The sequence below is a fragment of the Falco naumanni genome, chromosome W (genome assembly GCF_017639655.2).
Source record: "Falco naumanni isolate bFalNau1 chromosome W, bFalNau1.pat, whole genome shotgun sequence".
In the NCBI taxonomy this organism is placed as follows: domain Eukaryota; kingdom Metazoa; phylum Chordata; class Aves; order Falconiformes; family Falconidae; genus Falco; species Falco naumanni.
Genome location: NC_054079.1, coordinates 28,395,722 through 28,412,977, shown reverse-complemented (window position 1 = coordinate 28,412,977; position 17,256 = coordinate 28,395,722). Strand labels below are relative to the sequence as shown.

General features: G+C 42.6%; 1 protein-coding gene and 2 long non-coding RNA genes across 3 annotated transcripts; 1 reads left to right on the top strand and 2 right to left on the bottom strand.

The window, feature by feature from the left end:
• Positions 1–711: 711 nt before the first annotated feature.
• LOC121080402 (deoxyuridine 5'-triphosphate nucleotidohydrolase-like) lies at positions 712–11,753 on the bottom strand. The gene is made up of 5 exons (XM_040578423.1): positions 11,597–11,753; positions 10,789–10,817; positions 2,653–3,080; positions 2,432–2,505; positions 712–889 (listed from the first exon to the last, which is right to left on the bottom strand). Exons 2-5 carry the CDS (start codon positions 10,812–10,814, stop codon positions 881–883), a joined length of 537 nt encoding a protein of 178 aa, XP_040434357.1. The 5' UTR covers positions 10,815–10,817; positions 11,597–11,753; the 3' UTR covers positions 712–880.
• Positions 3,102–9,341, bottom strand: LOC121080405. The gene is made up of 3 exons (XR_005825363.1): positions 9,329–9,341; positions 7,657–7,663; positions 3,102–3,345 (listed from the first exon to the last, which is right to left on the bottom strand). It is a non-coding gene; the product is annotated as an uncharacterized LOC121080405 (long non-coding RNA).
• On the top strand, positions 3,595–16,937 carry LOC121080412. The gene is made up of 3 exons (XR_005825370.1): positions 3,595–4,049; positions 16,882–16,886; positions 16,926–16,937. It is a non-coding gene; the product is annotated as an uncharacterized LOC121080412 (long non-coding RNA).
• Positions 16,938–17,256: the final 319 nt, after the last annotated feature.

The following is a 17,256-nucleotide window of genomic DNA, read 5'->3' as shown; positions in this document are numbered from 1 at the left end:
TTCAGTATAATCATTCAACACAGCAAAAGCCCCAACACCTCCCCCTTTCTTTTTAAATACAGCATTAATACTGCGTTCCATAGAGCTTTGGAAACATTGTAAAAGACAAGGCACTAAAAGTAACAAAAGAATAACAAACAACAATATACTATGCATAGCAGAAGCAAAAGCAATATTCATTAGGCCTATTTCTAAAAAATAATGCCATCATTCACATTTACAATAATGTTGTATTATATGAGATTCAAAACTTTTTCTGATAATGCGAACCCAGAAGATGAGTTCATTTCGATGTTCTGCTAAAAATATCTGTCCGAAGGCTTCATAAGATTGTAAGGCCTCGTTTATACCTGAAAAAGTAGGGGCATGTGTCCCAGTAAGAAGGGAAAAACCACCGGAACCAAAACGTAGGATACTATACCGACAGGGTGGACACAGCCAAGAGTGTAAAACCTTCCGCCTATATGCTCCAACCCTTTTACAATATCCACAATATAGAGTAACTGTTGAATTACAAGAAGTAGCACATATAGGACAAGAATTTTCTGTTTCTATCGGTCCTTGCCCAAAAAGATCCTGCAACGCACGCACGATACGGTCACAGTGTAACAAAGACAATTCACCGGAGGGTAATTGACATTGTATCTCCCGAGGTAACTGCTGCAAGATGGGCAGAATAATGTATGTTAACTTATCTACAAGCTGCTTTTCTTCATTTGGTCGTGGCGGTCGGAATAACCTTTCTCGATGCTGTGCCCACTGAGCCCACTGATCCCTCCTGTTCATTTAGGAGTCAATCCTGTCGTAGTCACCCTGCTGTTTCTTTTCGGTGGGTCGGTTTTCAATCCACGGGCGAACCCATTTGCTGGAATCCACTTGGTCACTGCCCCTGTGGAGATACATGCATAACCCCGACCCCACGTTAATAAATTATGAGGCCCTGACCAACAATTTGAGACAGGGTCAAATACCTGGACAGCTATGTCACGATTCGAAAAATCGTTGGGATTGTTAGAAAAGTGATAGAAAATCGGCTGTTCAGTACATTCCGTTCTGGGATTCAACCAGTTCAGTACATAGCATGCTTTTGCCACTATTACATGAGGACTTCTCTCCCCCTCTTTTCGAAAAACAGACAGGTAATGTTTCAATGATTGATGGGCACGTTCAATAATTGCCTGACCACCAGAATTATTCGGAATTCCGGTAACGTGCTTCACCTGCCATTGCAGCAAAAAGGTCTTTATTTTGGCACTAAGATATGCAGGGGCATTATCTGTTTTTACCATATCTGGGCGGCCCAGCACAGCCATGGCTGACGTCCAATGCTGAATACAGGCAACAGCATTGGTAGATTTATGAGCAGTCGCCCAAATAGCTTTCGAGCAGGTATCAATTGTGACATGGACATATTTAAGTACTCCAAAGGGTGTGAATTCTGTAACATCAGTTTGCCAGATTTGTCGAGGTTGTAACCCTCTAGGATTTGTACCTTCCTGTTGAAGAGGTGTTAACCTGGCACAATCAGGACAGGCCGCTATGACAGTCCTAGCGTCTTGACGAGACAGACCAAACTGTTTTTGGAGAGACCGGGCAGATTGGTGAAAAAAGGCATGTGACTCTGTTGCTTGTTTTAGAGGAGAATTTTGTAATACTGAGGATGCCACCTGAGTGTCTATATAAGCATCCTGTTCTTTTTCAGGGGCTAGTGTGTGAGGGCTGGCTATTAAGAGATCATCCATATAATGATAGGTAATAAGGTTAGGATTATTCTCTCTCCAAGATTGTAGAGCTAAATCCACAAACCACTGACATATTGTTGGGGAGTTTTTCTTACCCTGAGGTAGTACAACCCACTCATACCTTTTTGCTGGAGCGGCACGGTTTATAGCTGGCACTGTAAATGCAAATTTTTCACAATCATCCTCATGCAGAGGAATAGTGAAAAAACAATCTTTTAAATCAATAATTAATAGGTCCCAATTTTGTGGTAACATAGTGGGAGAAGGCAGCCCAGGCTGAAGGGCACCCATGTCAACCATTTTTTCATTTATTGCTCTTAAATCATGTAATAATCTCCATTTTCCTGATTTCTTTTGAATTGTAAGAATGGGTGTATTCCATGGGCTAACAGAAGGTCTGATGTGGCCTAAATCCAATTGTTCTTGGACTAATTCTTGAATGTGTTGCAGCTTCTCTTGAGGTAAGGGCCATTGATCAACCCATACGGGAGTTTCTGATTTCCATTTTAATTTTAAGGTTGGGCGAGAGCTGCTATCAATGGCCCCAATCAAAAATCTGTAGAGATTCTCATTCCCCATTGGGAAAGTACATCTCTACCTAACAAGGACAAGGATGTGTGTAGGACATAAGGTTTTACCCATGCTTGATGTCCTTCTTGATCCGTGAAAAGAATGAAGTTTTTACTGACCTGTGTCAGACGACTTCCCCCAATGCCTGAAATGGTTGAACCCGCACTATCTAATTCCCACATGGTAGGCCAAACTGAAAAAGGAAGAACAGTAACATCAGCACCAGTATCAATCATCATTGAAACATTAGGAAGATTAACACCTTGTGGACCAGATATCTTAACATTACATTTTGGCCGCTCGGCACCAATAAGTTGACAAAAGGCAATGTTAGGCATACCCGTTGAGCCAAATGCACCTTGACCCCTGTCCTTTTCTCCTTTTTGAGGGACAGTAGCTTGGAATGGAATGAGCTGTGCAATAGTGCTTCCTGCTGGAATATGAACAGGTGGAGAAAAAACTTTTACCATAATTCCAATAGGTCCGGTATAATCGGCATCAATACAACCAGGAAGAACAAAAATCCCCTTTTTTGACGCAGAAGAGCGTCCTATAAGGAGTGCAGATAAACCATAACCCAAAGGACCACTAACTGTAGAAGGAAGTACATGTACCTTTTCATCAGTGATATTTACAGGTTCTGCCACGGCCAAATCGACTCCTGCGCTTCCTCTGGTGGCTGAATACAGCTCGCCGAGGCAGCCATGAATTTTGTTGGGTTCTGGGGATATTTCTTGGCCGCGTCCCTCAGAACGCGGCTGTTCCCGTTTCCCGGAACAAAGAGGGGTGTACCATCTTTTCTAAATTTTGAGCGACAAGCGGCCGCTTTATGACCAAATTTTTGACAACGCAAACAATTTCCCTTCAACAGAGACTTTCCTCCTAGATTCTTTTTGCAGTCACGTTTAAAGTGACCTTCCTGTCCACATTGATAACATTTTGGCTTAAGACCCCGGTCCCCTCGGCCTTGTACCTTGTTGTTGTTTAGAGCTACTGCTAGAGCATTGGCATGTATTTTTGCCTTTTCCTCTTCCTCAACCAAAGGAGCCCTTGCGCATGCCTCTATCATTTGAGCGATGGATGCCCCAGGGGGTAAGGATGCTATAAGTTGCTTACAAGTGACATTTGCATTTTGTACAGCGATCTCTTTAGTCAAAATAATCTTGAGATCTGGAGTGACGTTAGGAGCATTATCAATGGCGTCTCTTAACCTGTCAACAAAACTAAAAAAAAGATTCATTAGGTTTCTGCAAGATTTTGGTATATGGTAAGGTTGGTGTATGCAATTGAGGTAACGCCAAGAAAGCTGCTAACCCAGCTTGTTTCGATTGTTGTAACACCCTGGTATGTAACGCTGCTTGTGCAGCTCCATCGCGATAAGGACCTGCACCCATTAAGGCATCTAACGGCGCTACTCGTAAGGGATCTCCTTGTGGCAAATTAATGTTTTCTATAAGTTTCACCTCTAGATACTCCTGCCACTTTGCTAACCAAAGCATGAATGTTGTTGGAGACAGGATAAGCTCCATAACTGCTCTTAGGTCGGCCGGCACCAACTCAGTATACTTAATTAAGGCTGTTACTTGATTTCTCACTAATTTATTATTATGGCCATACTGCATTATAGCTTTTTGAATGCCCTGCACCAATTTCCAATCCAGGGGTTCCCATGTCGGCTGACCCTGTCGCAACACTACAGGGGCAGCTAGTGGGGTAAACGAAAAATCCCCTTCTATGGTAATATTTTCTACCAGGCCCCTGTATTGCCTTCGAGGGTCAAAATTAGGGTCTATAGGTACCGCGCGCGCATCTTGTTCAATTTTATCCCCCAGAGCCTCTAACCCCTCAATTATAGCCTTATGGGCACTTTTATACGCCTTTTTAACATCTTTCTTTTTAGAGTCCTTGTCGAGCCTCTCCATATGATGTAGTAGGTCGGACATCTTCTTTTCCTGCTGTCGCAGCTCTCTCCGTAGTGCCGAATAAGGCGTCGGTGCTGCCTCGTCATCACTACTGCAAAGACTGCCACTTTCGGGAGGTAAAGGAGGCAGATTGCCAAACAGTTCAGGCTCAGTCTCCATTTTCCCTCTCTCCTCAGAAACAACATTAATTGCAGGAGAGTGTTATAATCTAACGGTCCTCCCTCCTGAGGCCATTTCGCATCACTCCCCAATTTATACAAAGGCCACCACTGATTACAATATTTAATCCATTTCCTTCTATTTTCGGTACCACCATGTCCTACGATATCACTCCAATGTTTTAATATACAACCCAAGGGCGATTTTTCACAGGGCTTACTCCTTCCATTTCCCATTTTACAATTTTAATTACTTTTTCTCCGGTCGCCTTAGCCACCCAAGGTCAGAAACACGGATAGAGCTCCTTGCTCATATTGCACTCAAACGCATGTCTCAAGCACTCTTGCACTCACACTCAGTCAAAATAATTAAGCTATACATTGAAAATCAAAATGCGCATCTCAATCACACCATTCACACTCTCCGGGCAGCCCGCAGTCACACAAGCAGTATGTTATACGGTACCGTGCACTTATGTACAACTTTTAGGAACACTGACAGTTCACAAAGTATGCATTTCAATGAACAATTGCCAAAAAACAAACAAAACAAAAAAACCCAAATTTTTCCTGGTCTTAAGCAGAGTGTTAAGTTTTCCGCTATTTGCCACGAATTACCAGAATATTATTATTTTTCAACATACATTTCATAACTCCAAGTTTTGAACATGTAACAAGACAACACATAGAACAAACAAGACACAGAGCGCTATTTCAGTTGTTACATTCTAGGAATTCCCCAATTCTTAAGACAACCTAAAGGAAGTTTTTAGCTTCCCCCTTTTTTTTTTTTTTTTTTTTTTTTTTTTTTTTTTTTTTTTTTTTTTTTTTTTTTTTTTTTCCTCCTGGGAACTGCGCTGCGCGCTGGACGTCTCCGTGCGTCTCACCAGCCGCCCCGTTACTAAACATACCGTTTTATCCGCGGATCCAGGGGTTCTCTTCTGCTCCCGGGTGAACAGCTGAGAAGAGGAGGCTCCTCCGAGAAAATCTCCCGGGGCGCGCCTAGGAGCGTCCGCTCCGCAGCTGGTCCCTCAGCCGAGCAGAAATCCTCCTGCCTGACTCGCCAAAACTGACGTGCGGAATTAGACTCTATAACTCGAAAGTTATAAAGTAGGCATGTTTATTGCGCGCAGATGCACGGGGGATCGCTCCTCCACAAGCGTGCATACCCGAAGTGACGAACCATCCCACATTTATACAATGAAACAAATGAATATTCAATTAACGCCTATACATATTCGTTACCTAAACCCCGCTTCGTATGTTAATTACCTTATCAGTCCGTTTCCTGGAATGTGGTGGTCTTGCAGGTTTGTGGGTGATTCATGTTCTTGTGACCATCCGATCTTCTCCAGCAAGGAAACTTAGCACTCCCTCCCTCTAGATAGCATTGGAATATCTCTCATCCTTTTCTCATTCTTTTTTTTTTTTTTTTTTTTTTTTTTTTAAATAGCCCCTTTTGTTAGAGGAAGAAGGGCAGGCGTCTCCCCAAAACTGTAGTTGTCTCCTCAAAGCTGTGTGCCTATGTGACCAGACACTGCACCCATGACTAGTCACCATACCCACATTCCTGAGCAGACATATACAATCACAATCAGTGTCCATTGTCCCCATTTCACACTATTTCTCCATATCAAAATTACTTTATGTAATGCCAGAAACATCAGTCTCAGGATGAAATATAACTTTCAACTTGATTTCAACATTGCTCCTACCAGGTTTGTCCAAAGTCACACAATCATCTTAAAGTAGCCAGAGGCCATGGTGCATTTTAACACTGGTCAGGAAGTCAGATCTCAACTTTCACCTTTGCAAAGACAAACATGCTTCAAAAAATGCAGTCTGTTATTTAGGAGCTGGTGGAGCTGTGCCGTTCCCACCCCAGCAGTTTTACATCCAGTACTCGCAATTGCCGGTATTAATGTCTGTCTGCCGCTTGCCGTTTGTTCCTTATCAGGACACCAGGGTGGTAATTCATCATCTAATCCCCACGCTATTCGTTCAGCAGTAGTCATTACTGGATAAGCTTTAGATGTATAATCGGGGGGATTTTCACACGGAGGTTGCCCCTCTGGCTCTTCCTCCGACTGAGCAGTAGGATCGCCGGGAGGCCGCACTGCAGCTTTAACAGCTGCAGCGACTTGCGCCTCGCTGTATAACTGCGCGACCATACCCCGTACAGCCCGATACGTGCGAGCCAAAGTCTTTACCCCCTTAGTCCCGACTTGCACAGATTCCCACAAGTCCTCTCCCACTTTCTTCCATGTTTCATTATTATATACATCTTGCGTAGAAGCAAGGAAACCACGGCGGCGACTCCAACATAGCAACATAGCAGATAAATTACTGCCTGCCGTGAGACTGGCGTTTCAGTTTTCTCTGCCAGTTTCATCAAACTGTCTACGATTGCTTTTTCCACCACTGATGCAGTGATCCCCATCCTGCTTGTTTCCTGACTCACCGGTCAGCCGTGCACGTTCCGCCTTTCTTCGGGCGCCCAGCTCTCTCTCCGCTGGCAGCAGGATCCTCACCGGCTCCGCAGCTTGTAACACGATCCTTAACGAATCCTCCTGACTTTTCGACCGATCCACATGTCGGGGTCACCAGATGCTGCGGGCATTTCGGGCAAGCGGGAGTCAGATTCAAATACTCATGGAGTTCAAGATCTGATCCGTTTATTGTACAAACCAGGTACACTTTTATAAGGCACTCTATAAGCGTGTGATAATATGATTGGCTATCTTACAAGCTTATAATAATATGATTGGTTAACAATTGTTTATTGGCAAGATTTCTGTTTCTACTTCTTCAGGCACGTAGGCTCTTTTCTGTTGTTTCCCAGCTCCTCTTATCACGTCCTGCTGGCCCTGGTTTTGTGCAAGCACCTGCAACCTGTTCCTCCCTCTTCATTCCACTGCTCTGATCGTGCCCTCGTCTTATTTCTTCAGTATTTTTCCACTTGCTTCAAAGTTCAGTATAATCATTCAACACAGCAAAAGCCCCAACACCAGGGAGTTGGACAGCTTCTAGTAACTTCAGAATTTCTTCTGCATGTTTGATATTTTTCCCTTGGGAGTTCAATAAACCTCTTTCTTTCCAAATTGCTCCATGTGCGTGTACAACTCCAAAGGCATATTTATTTCTGCCTTTTGTGCGGAGGTGTTCATGGGCAAAGGTCCTGACTCTATTACCTCTTGACTGGTGGTGATGGCGTATCCTGCGTGTCGATTGCCATTCAGGACATAGCTGCTCCCGTCTGTGAACCAGTTTTCTCCGCTTTCTATGGGGCTATCCTTTAAGTCTGGGCGACTTGCGTATGTCGCTTCAATAGTTTTCAAGCAGTCATGATGCACTGGTTCTCCTGTGTTTCCGCTGAGAAAAGAAGCTGGGTTGACAATGTTAGTAACCACGATTTCCACATCATCCTGTTCCACTATTACAGCTTGATATCGTAGGAATCTTTGTGGAGATAGCCAGTGTCCACTCTTTGCCTCCAATACTGCCGACACTGCATGGGACACAAAAACAGTCATTTTCTGGCCCAGGGTGAATTTTCGGGCTTCCTGTATATTTAGTATCACAGCCACAACTGCCCTTAGGCATCCAGGCCAGCCCTTTGCAGTCGCGTCTAATTGTTTAGAGAGGTAGCCAACTGCCCGACGATACGGACCTAGCTCCTGTGCCAATATTCCTAGGGCAATGCCCTGTTTCTCGTGAGAGAAAAGGAGAAACGGCTTACCCACATCCGGGAGTCCTAAAGCCGGGGCTGACATCAGAGCCTTCTTTAGTTGTTCAAAAGCTTGTTCAGCCTCTTTATTCCATTCGAGGTGTTTCTGCTCAGTCGCTGTCAGCGCATATAATGGTTTAACAAGCAGTCCATAATTGTAGATCCACAATCGACACCACCCTGTCATTCCCAGAAAGGTTCGCAATTCCTTTACCATCTGGGATTTTTTAATTTGGCATATCACCTCTTTGCGGGCCTGCCCCAAAGTTCTCTGTCCCACACTGATCTCATAGCTCAAATAATTCACTTTACGCTGCATTACCTGGGCCTTCTTCTTGGACACCCTGTATCCTTGAAGCCCTAAGAAATTCAACAGACTCACCGTCCACGCCATACAATCTTCCTCTGTGTTGGTAGCGATCAGGATATCATCCACATACTGTAACAATTTTCCTTTCTTGGACGGGGCTTCCCAGGATTCCAGGTCTCTCGCAAGCTGATTGCCGAAGATGGTAGGACTATTCTTTAAACCCTTGTGGCAACACCCTCCAAGTGAGCTGGGTCTTTCGACCACTTTTAGGATTTTCCCACTCGAATGCAAACAACTTTTGGCTGGCTTCGTGGAGAGGGAGGCAAAAGAAAGCATCTTTTAAATCTAGAACAGTAAACCAGATTAATTCAGGTGCCAATACAGTCAGTAGGGTATACGGGTTTGCCACGACTGGGTAGAGATCCTCAGTAATCCTGTTCACTGCACGCAAGTCTTGAACCACCCTATATGACCCATCGGACTTCCGAATAGGTAATATAGGAGTATTGAATTCAGACTCACATTCCTTTAATAGTCCTAGCTGCAAAATTTTTTCTATCACTGGCCCGATTCCTTCCCTGTCCTCTTTCTTTAGAGGATATTGTTTAATTCTTACCAGTTATTGACCTTCCTTTATCTTAACTTCAACAGGTGGAGCATTTTTCGCTCTTCCAGGCACATCAGTAGCCCAGACTCCTGGATACACTTGGTTCAGAATTTCCTCATCGATTTTTCCCTCTGAGGGGAGACTAGTTAGAACTAGACTTAATGCCTGTGTATATTGTCGGTCCTTTACCTCCAGAGTAATTTCCCCTTTTTCAAACGTGATCTTTGCTCCTAATTGTTCCAACAAATCTCTCCCCAAAAGTGCCTTTGGGGAGTTGGGCATGTATAAGAACTTGTGGATACCCCATTGTTTTCCCAATTTATACTTTAAAGGTTCGCAAAAATACGCCTTTTCACTTTGACCAGTTGCTCCCTGTACTACAACGTAATCATCTCCTAAAGGCATTAAGGCTTGATTCAAAACCGAATATGTCGCTCCTGTATCTATCAAAAACTCCACTTGTTGCTGCTTTTCCCCTAGCTTAATTATAATCAGTGGATCCGCTAGGGTAGATTCCCCAGGTTCCCGTCAGTCTTCTATTACATTGGCTATCTTCACATTCGCCGAGGTTTTCCGACCCCCTTCCCTGTTTCTAGGACATTCCCTTTTCCAATGACCAAAGCCCCTGCATATAGTGCACTGATCCCTTTCCAATCGAGACGAATCTCGCCTACCACCTCTCCGTTCCCCTTTTTCTTGAATGGCAGCTATCAATTTCCTTTGTCCCTGCCGATATTCTTCTTCTCTATTACTAAACACCCTCCATGCTTCATCCAACAATATTTCCAAATTTCTACCTTCTGTAGAATGCAGCTTTTGAAGTTTTCGCCTTATGTCTCCTGCAGATTGACCCAGGAATAAAGAAACTAATTGCTGGATCCCTACCTCAGACCCAGGGTCCAGCGGCATGTTATGGCACATCACATCCCTCAGCCGATCCAGGAACTCAGACGGGGACTCAGAAGGAGTTTGCTTAACTGCATATAAAGCTGACCAGTTTATAGTTTTGGGAATTGCTCTCTCCATTCCCTTCGAAACCCATTCCTGATATTCCTGTAATCTTTGCATATGTGCCGATCTATTAGCATCCCACTTTGGGTCTTGGAGGGGGAAATGTTCCTTAACATCCCCTCCTGTAATTTTATAATGGTCTTCGGCCAAATTTCCTGCTGTTTTCAAAACTAGCTGTTTCTCAGTTTCAGTCAAATATTCCAATAATAATTGTATATCATTCCAATCGGGATTGTGTTGTTTTACAATAAATTGGAAATGCCTGGCTACACTTATCGGGTCACTTCTATAATCCTTTGCAATCTTTCTCCATTCTCTCAAATCAGCAGTGGAGAAAGGCACTTTAATTAGCATTGTTCCACCATCTGGCCCCACTGCCTCTCGGAGGGGTGCTTGTAAAGTAGTCAGGGCAGACTTCTGCCGAGTGTGGGAAGATACAGGGCTATCAGGAGGATTTGAAGCTCCTTCCGAGTCCGCATCCTGGTCCCGTGCCCGGGGGGAGGTTTAAACAAGTCATTTAAGTCTTGTTCTGGGGCTTGGTGAACTTTGTCTGCCTTTGTACACCTCTGCCCAATGCTGCAGGAAGAACAGCATCTTTTTAGTTTACTTCTACCCCCTTTATTTTCTCGCTCCAATGCAAGTACCATAGGTTCCTGTGGGGGTATTATCCCACAGTCCCTTTGCCACTCCGGATGGTTTCGCAGAGTGAAAAACATATCTGCATATGATACTTCATCCCATTTCCCTTCTCTTCTCAAGAACAGCATAAGCTGTAACAAAGTATTATAATCCAGTGTTCCATTAAATGGCCACTTAACTTCGCCCTCTAACTTATACAATGGCCACCACTGATTACAATATTTAATGAGGGTCTTTTTACTTTCTGTGCTTCCCTTCCCTACAATATCCTTCCAATGGGCGAGTATACAACCCGGAGGACTCTTTTTCAGTATCCCTCCTTGGGTGTTACCCATTTTCAATATACTCTTAAGGGATTTAAACTGACTTTTAAATTCTCTTTTCACGCCTGTCAGCCACACTCTCACTTATTCTCACTCAATTCCACTCTCACGGACGTCCATGCACTCAGAGAAAATCACACACACATCACTTCACACAAACACTATGGTTCGACAAATTCAAATCGGTAGTCTATTCCAAATGCCTTATTGCCATAACCAAAATCAATACCAAAAGAAATCTAACATAGCATCGCTCCAGTTAACAACCTTCTAGCAGCTGCAAATATCTTGTAAATTACAAGAGGCCCGCTTACCCTTCTCCTGTTTCTCATATACCGGTCATTAGCAGGTCCATCCTGGCTCCCAACAACGGGATACAGCGGTTACCTCAAACTCAGTCGATCTATCCCCGAGATCGCTACCAGCCGCTCTATCGGCCAGCGAGTTTCCCAATTGCAGTCCCAAACTGCAGTCCCAAACCCTACAGGTACCCAACCCACGGTCACTATGCTGCACGCCAGACGTCTCTGCGTGATTTATCAGCAGCCCCGAATGTGTGTACGCTTAAGTCCCTTCGTTAAACATACCGTTAAATCCGCAGCTTCAAGAGGCTGTTGTCCACTCCCGCGGTGATCGGCCGGCAGCGGAGACTCCTCCGAGTAAAATGCTCAGGGCGCGCCTAGGAGCGTCCGCTCCGCAGTCGGTCCCGCAGCCGAGTGGAGATCCTCCTGGCTGGCTCGCCAAAACTGACGTGCGGAAAGCAGACTCCACAATCTGTAAGATTGTAAAGTAGGTATGTTTATTCAGCGCTGGGCAGCACGGGAGAGTAGTCCCGCCAAAACCATGCGCGCCTGACACGAAAACTTGCTGTTTTTATAAGGCATCTCATTACATATTCGTAATATGATGTAATACGCCTATACATATGCATTACCTATCCCCGCTTTGTATTAAAATTAGTTCTGCAAGTCATTTCCATATCTCTCTCCCGACTGAGTTTGCGCAGTGTCCCCTGGTGGTGGTCGTCAGGGGTCCTGAGGATGAAGGCAGGTGAGTCTTCCTCGTGACCCCCACATCTGGCGCAGGCTCAGTAACGTCCTGCTCTTTGTCCAAACCGCAGAACCAGCTTTGGCTTGTTTTTGCAAGGTTCTAATCTTTCTTTGGACTTATATGGTCATAAAGCTGGACTTATATGGTCATGAAGCCCTTTACTCCCGTACACCTTATCACAGTACCCAAGCAAACCATGTAAGATTTGGCAAACAGCTTAAATTTTACAACTTTTACCCTAAACAGCTAAACAGACAATTACAATTGTTAAACTCTACCCTATCTCTTACCCCCCCCTCTCTCTCTCAAAGGAACCACAACCTGAGCTCTTCTCTCTTTTTCTCTCTTTTTTTTTTTTTTTCCCACAAAAATTTCAACAAGAACATCTTTCTAGTTTAGGTCTCAGTTATTCACTTATCCTTTTCTAGAGCCATAATCAAAGATCAGGTGGTGTCAATCCCACTTTTGTTGTCTACATAGAAATAGCATAAGCTGTAAAATTGTGTTGCAATATAAGACTTCCTTCGAGTGGCCATCTTTCACCATCACCTAATGTATACAAAGGCCACCAATTCTGACAATATTTTAAAAATGTCCTTTTGTTCAAATTTCCACTGGGAATTCTGCCAAATTCTTTCCAATGCTTCAAAATACATCCCAGGGGTATTTGGTATTTATTTCTTGGATCGGTCTGCCCCCCATCTTCCTAATAAGTCTGGTATTTGTCTACAATGTATTAATTATTACTGGAGGCACCATACTTATCTCAGAACACACACCACAGTTCAAGACCTCTATTTAGCCTTATTTCTTGGTCTCATTATTTTTGTTATTATTATTATTATTATTATTATTGTGAGGAGATAATATATCTTAGACACTTGCTGACGTACAAAATTAAACTCTATAACTCGGAAGTTATAAAGTAGATATGTTTATTGCGTGCAGATGCACGGGGGATCGCTCTACCACAAGCGTGCATGCCCGAAGTGAGGAACCATCTCACATTTATACAATAATACAAAAAGAATATTCAATTAACGCCTATGCATATTAGCTACCTAAACCCACCTACTGTCACTTCATATGTTAATTAGCTTATCAGTCCTTTGCCTGGAATATGGTGGTCTTGCAAGTTTGCGGCTAATTCATGTCAATCTGGTTTTCTTCAGCAAGGAGGTTTAGTGCTCCCTCTAGATAACATTGGAATGTTAATCATCTTTTTTATAAATAGCCCTTTTGTTAGAGGAAGAACAGACTCTTTCTTGCATTAGTTATTTCCTTAAAACTATATAGTTACGTGACCAATCATCACACCTACACTCCTTGACCACACATATACAATCACAATCAATGTTTATTGTCCCTATTTCGCACTATTTCTTCATATCGTTGCTACCCTTTGTTTGAGTATACAGACAGCTAAGGGCAGGGGATAATTCGTGCTTTTTCCAAATGATGTTAGTTCTAATGTTTTGTCCACAGTCTCCAGCTCTAATTTCTAATTATGCATTCCAACACTTCATAAATTGATTTTTCAGTCGCTCCGTCCGTCTCTGGCCGGCCCCTCGCGGGGAACACGGACACGCAGATCGGGACTCCCCACTCGCTTCACAGTGACACCGCATCTCTCACACATGTCACACTCTCCGGACAGCCCTCAGTCACACAGGCAGCATGTTACACGGTACCATGCACTTACATACAGCTCTAGGAACGCTGACAGTTCGCGTTATCACACAAAGTACACATTTCTATGAACAATTGCCAAAAAACAGATTCTAATTTTTTTTTCTGGCCTAAAGCAGAGTGTCATGTTTTCAGCTATTCTCCTAGAATTACAAGAATATATTTTTTTTCAACTCCAATTTTGAACATGTAGCAAGACAACACATAGAACAAACAAGACACAGAGCGCTATTTCAGTTGTTACATTCTAGGAATTCCCCAAATCTTAAGACAACCTAAAGGAAGTTTTCAGCTTCCCAAATCTTAAGACAATCAAATGGGGCTATTACCCTTTTCAGAAGGCGCCCCTTCTTCTCAACCCTGCGAGATGGCGTCCCGTCTTTCTTCTTATGGGGTAAAACCAAATCTTAAGACAATCAAATATTCAAAACAAAAAATAAATATAAATACCTTTTATGTTGTGCAGAACTCCTTGTCCACCTGTTTGAGAAGCCGAGGGGTAGGGGGAGTCTTGCCGACAGAAGATGCACTCGGGGGCCCTGAGGGTCCCCAGGCCCCTGGATTCCAGCACTGGTGGAGAGTTCTCCTGGCTGGCTCACCAAATTGATGCAAAAACAGCACAGAGTAACTGCTCAGAGATGAATTTTGTCTTTAAGCAGCAACCCCCACCATATACTCAATAATTCTTTACACTATATGCACTTTAAAACATATAGAGGTTTACACTCACCCCTCGGATGTTCAAGACAATAACCACATACCAACATTCATAATATACCTAATACAGAAATGTTCTCACATTTCCAGCATAAAATGAGTGTAACAATTATTATTAGTAACCCTATAATTATTAATCCTATATACACAGATTGACCTCAAATCATCAAACCTATCAGTCTTCCAACCAAAAGAGAATCAGAGTCCTGATATTACCTTAATACCAGAACGAATACCAGAACAGAATCAGATGTATACCTGGGGTGCTAGCTACCCAGCATACGCCACCCTGCGTAAGCATACAATGATCTTAGACCTTATGGACAGCTTTACAGATGGACCGGTCCCAGAACAGAAATATCCAAAACAGTACTGTTAAAAATATAATATCAATATAATTTTTACAATTAATATAATATTTGAATAAAGATAGTACCTTTGCTCTGCAAGATGGAGTCCTTGTCTGCTCCTGTGGTGATCCAGGTGAGACGAGGAGCCCCTCCGGGAATAACCCTGGGGGTACCCTAGGGAGTCCCCGCTCTCAATGGGTCCCGCAGCTGAGCAGAGGAGGTCCCACCTGGGTCGCCAAATTGATTTGAAGAATCAGTCACCAATATTTGAGTGAGCGGAGGTTATCTTTATTCGGCAGCGCTGGGTGCATGGGGGATCGCTCCACCAAAGTCATGCACACCGAGGGGATTTTTCAGTCCCCTCTTTATACAAGCAACTCATACCTATTCATTAACTTTCCAGGAAATCATGTACATAGTCATTACAATTCCAGGAACCCATTTACATATCTCACTAAACTAGTGACCATGATTTAAATCCTTGTCTTTGCCACGTTACATAAACAACAGGAACTTAGGACCAGATAGCCTTTTTAAAGATGGCAAATCCAAGGACTTAGCAATTAGTACATCCGTCATGTTAGCAATAAGGATCCTTGGACATTTCCCAACTTTTAGATAAACATAAGTACATCATCCTATAGATTAGTGGCACATCATTCATCATTCATGAGGACAGAAAAAAAAAAAAAGCCTGTAGAATTGGAAACTTAATACTTAAATACAGCCTGAGCTTAAAGGCCTTACTGAACAGATGGCTAATTTTACTGGTCTGGCCTTGTCTCTTAGGGTTCTAGTCCCATTATCCTTGGTTATCATAATAGCTACCATTAAGTACTTGAGGAAATTTGATAGACAGTAGTTGTGAATGAGATGATTAGTAGCTTGCTTTAAAATACTAGATATGTGAAGTTTGGGATGGAAATGTGTAAATATTTTTTAAAGATTCCTCTACTGTCCTGGCATACTTGTTTCCCCTAATCACAGCAGAATAACAGACCTAGTGGAAATGTATTCCTGTGCATTGAATGAAGACGTTTTAAAACTTGGAAACAAATTATTTCTAGTACTGTGGTGGAGATAAATTAATGTGCTAACATTATGTTTACCTTACTTTTGTTAGCTACACATTTTATGTTCTTTTTTTAAATAACATTATTTCAGGTTCACTGACTGATTAAATTGTTCCTTTTCTATTTCTTTGCTGTATAAGAAATAGCCAGTTTTATATGGGAACAATTTTTTCAAAAACTATGCAAAGATTTGAAAATTCATTTGTAGCAAGATTTGAAGAGGGAAAGCCTCCAGACAGGTTGTGTGTAGCAGTATATAATTTAAATCCCATCTGCATTCTGCCAAGGGCTATTGGAATTGCGGGTTTCCAAGAATCCCACGGCTGGGTCCTTACTGTGAAATGTTGCTGTCAAAACACTGAGAACAGGTATAGTTCCAGGTAGCTCACGTCTCTACCTTGTTCTGCAGTGTATCACATGCTGGGCAGTTAAGAGCAAAAAGGAACTATAATTTACTCATACATCCAAAAGTAGTGGGTGAAGAAGAGATAAGTAAAAAGTTCTTTAGTCTTTTTTTTTCCTTTTACTTTGCCCTTTTAATAGCAATAGAAGTGGGACTTGTACAGGAATTGTAACTGAGGTGAAAGCAAAAGGTTTTATTGAGAGAGAAGTGATAAAACCAAATCACCTTCAATAATGGGAGCTGACTGGGAGGTCCTGTGGGTCAAAAGAAAAGAAATAGTCAAATCCATCTCCATTTTCCCTAGTTTTTCATTCAGGGCTCAGATTACAAAGACCAATTTTGTAATCCCAAGGTAGCAGGAGAGTGAGAAATGTCTGTGAAATTAAAAATAAAATATGTAGTAAAATGGTTTCAAATGCAACTTGTTAAATTTAACTTCAGGGAAAAAAAACCTGTTGTGCTCAAATTCAAAACATCCTGATGACTGCTAAACTCATTTGAACATTTATTTACAGTTACATGATACATTCGCTGGAGACAAGGAAATGAAACGACAGACATTTTAGGAAGGGCTTAAAACAAATCCTTAGACACTGTATGGTGAATAGCGTAGTTGGGAACAGATTAGCCTGAGATTCTCTAAATCTTGTACCCCCAGAAGTTGACACTCATGTTGCTGCTTTTGAATTGTTTTCTTGCTTTTGCCTTCTGCAAAGGCACAGATTTTTGCCACTTCTGTTTCAAATTTCAGTCAACTGGTTGAAGACTGGAAAGCCTAAGCCTAGCCCCCAGTGTGTAATACTAATAATAATATAAACATAATAATATTGAATTTTAATGGTTCTCTAATTTTAGAGAATTATAGGGGAAAGAGCCAACTACTTAACTGACTTTTCATAGATGTTCATGGCATGACCTTGTTGCACTATTTGCATTGTTTCTTTTTTAGTATCAGAGTGTAAAGT

Bases quoted from the DNA above. Each gene is read 5' to 3' on its own strand.
- LOC121080402 (XM_040578423.1), bottom strand. From the start codon at position 10,814: ATGCTGTTCTTGAGAAGAGAAGGGAA. The intron at 3,081-10,788 runs ATGGGATGAAGT...TTGTTCCGGGAA, and splicing joins TTCTTGAGAAGAGAAGGGAA to ACGGGAACAGCCGCGTTCTG. The intron at 2,506-2,652 runs GTATGCCTAACA...TTCCTTTTTCAG, and splicing joins AGGTGCATTTGGCTCAACGG to TTTGGCCTACCATGTGGGAA.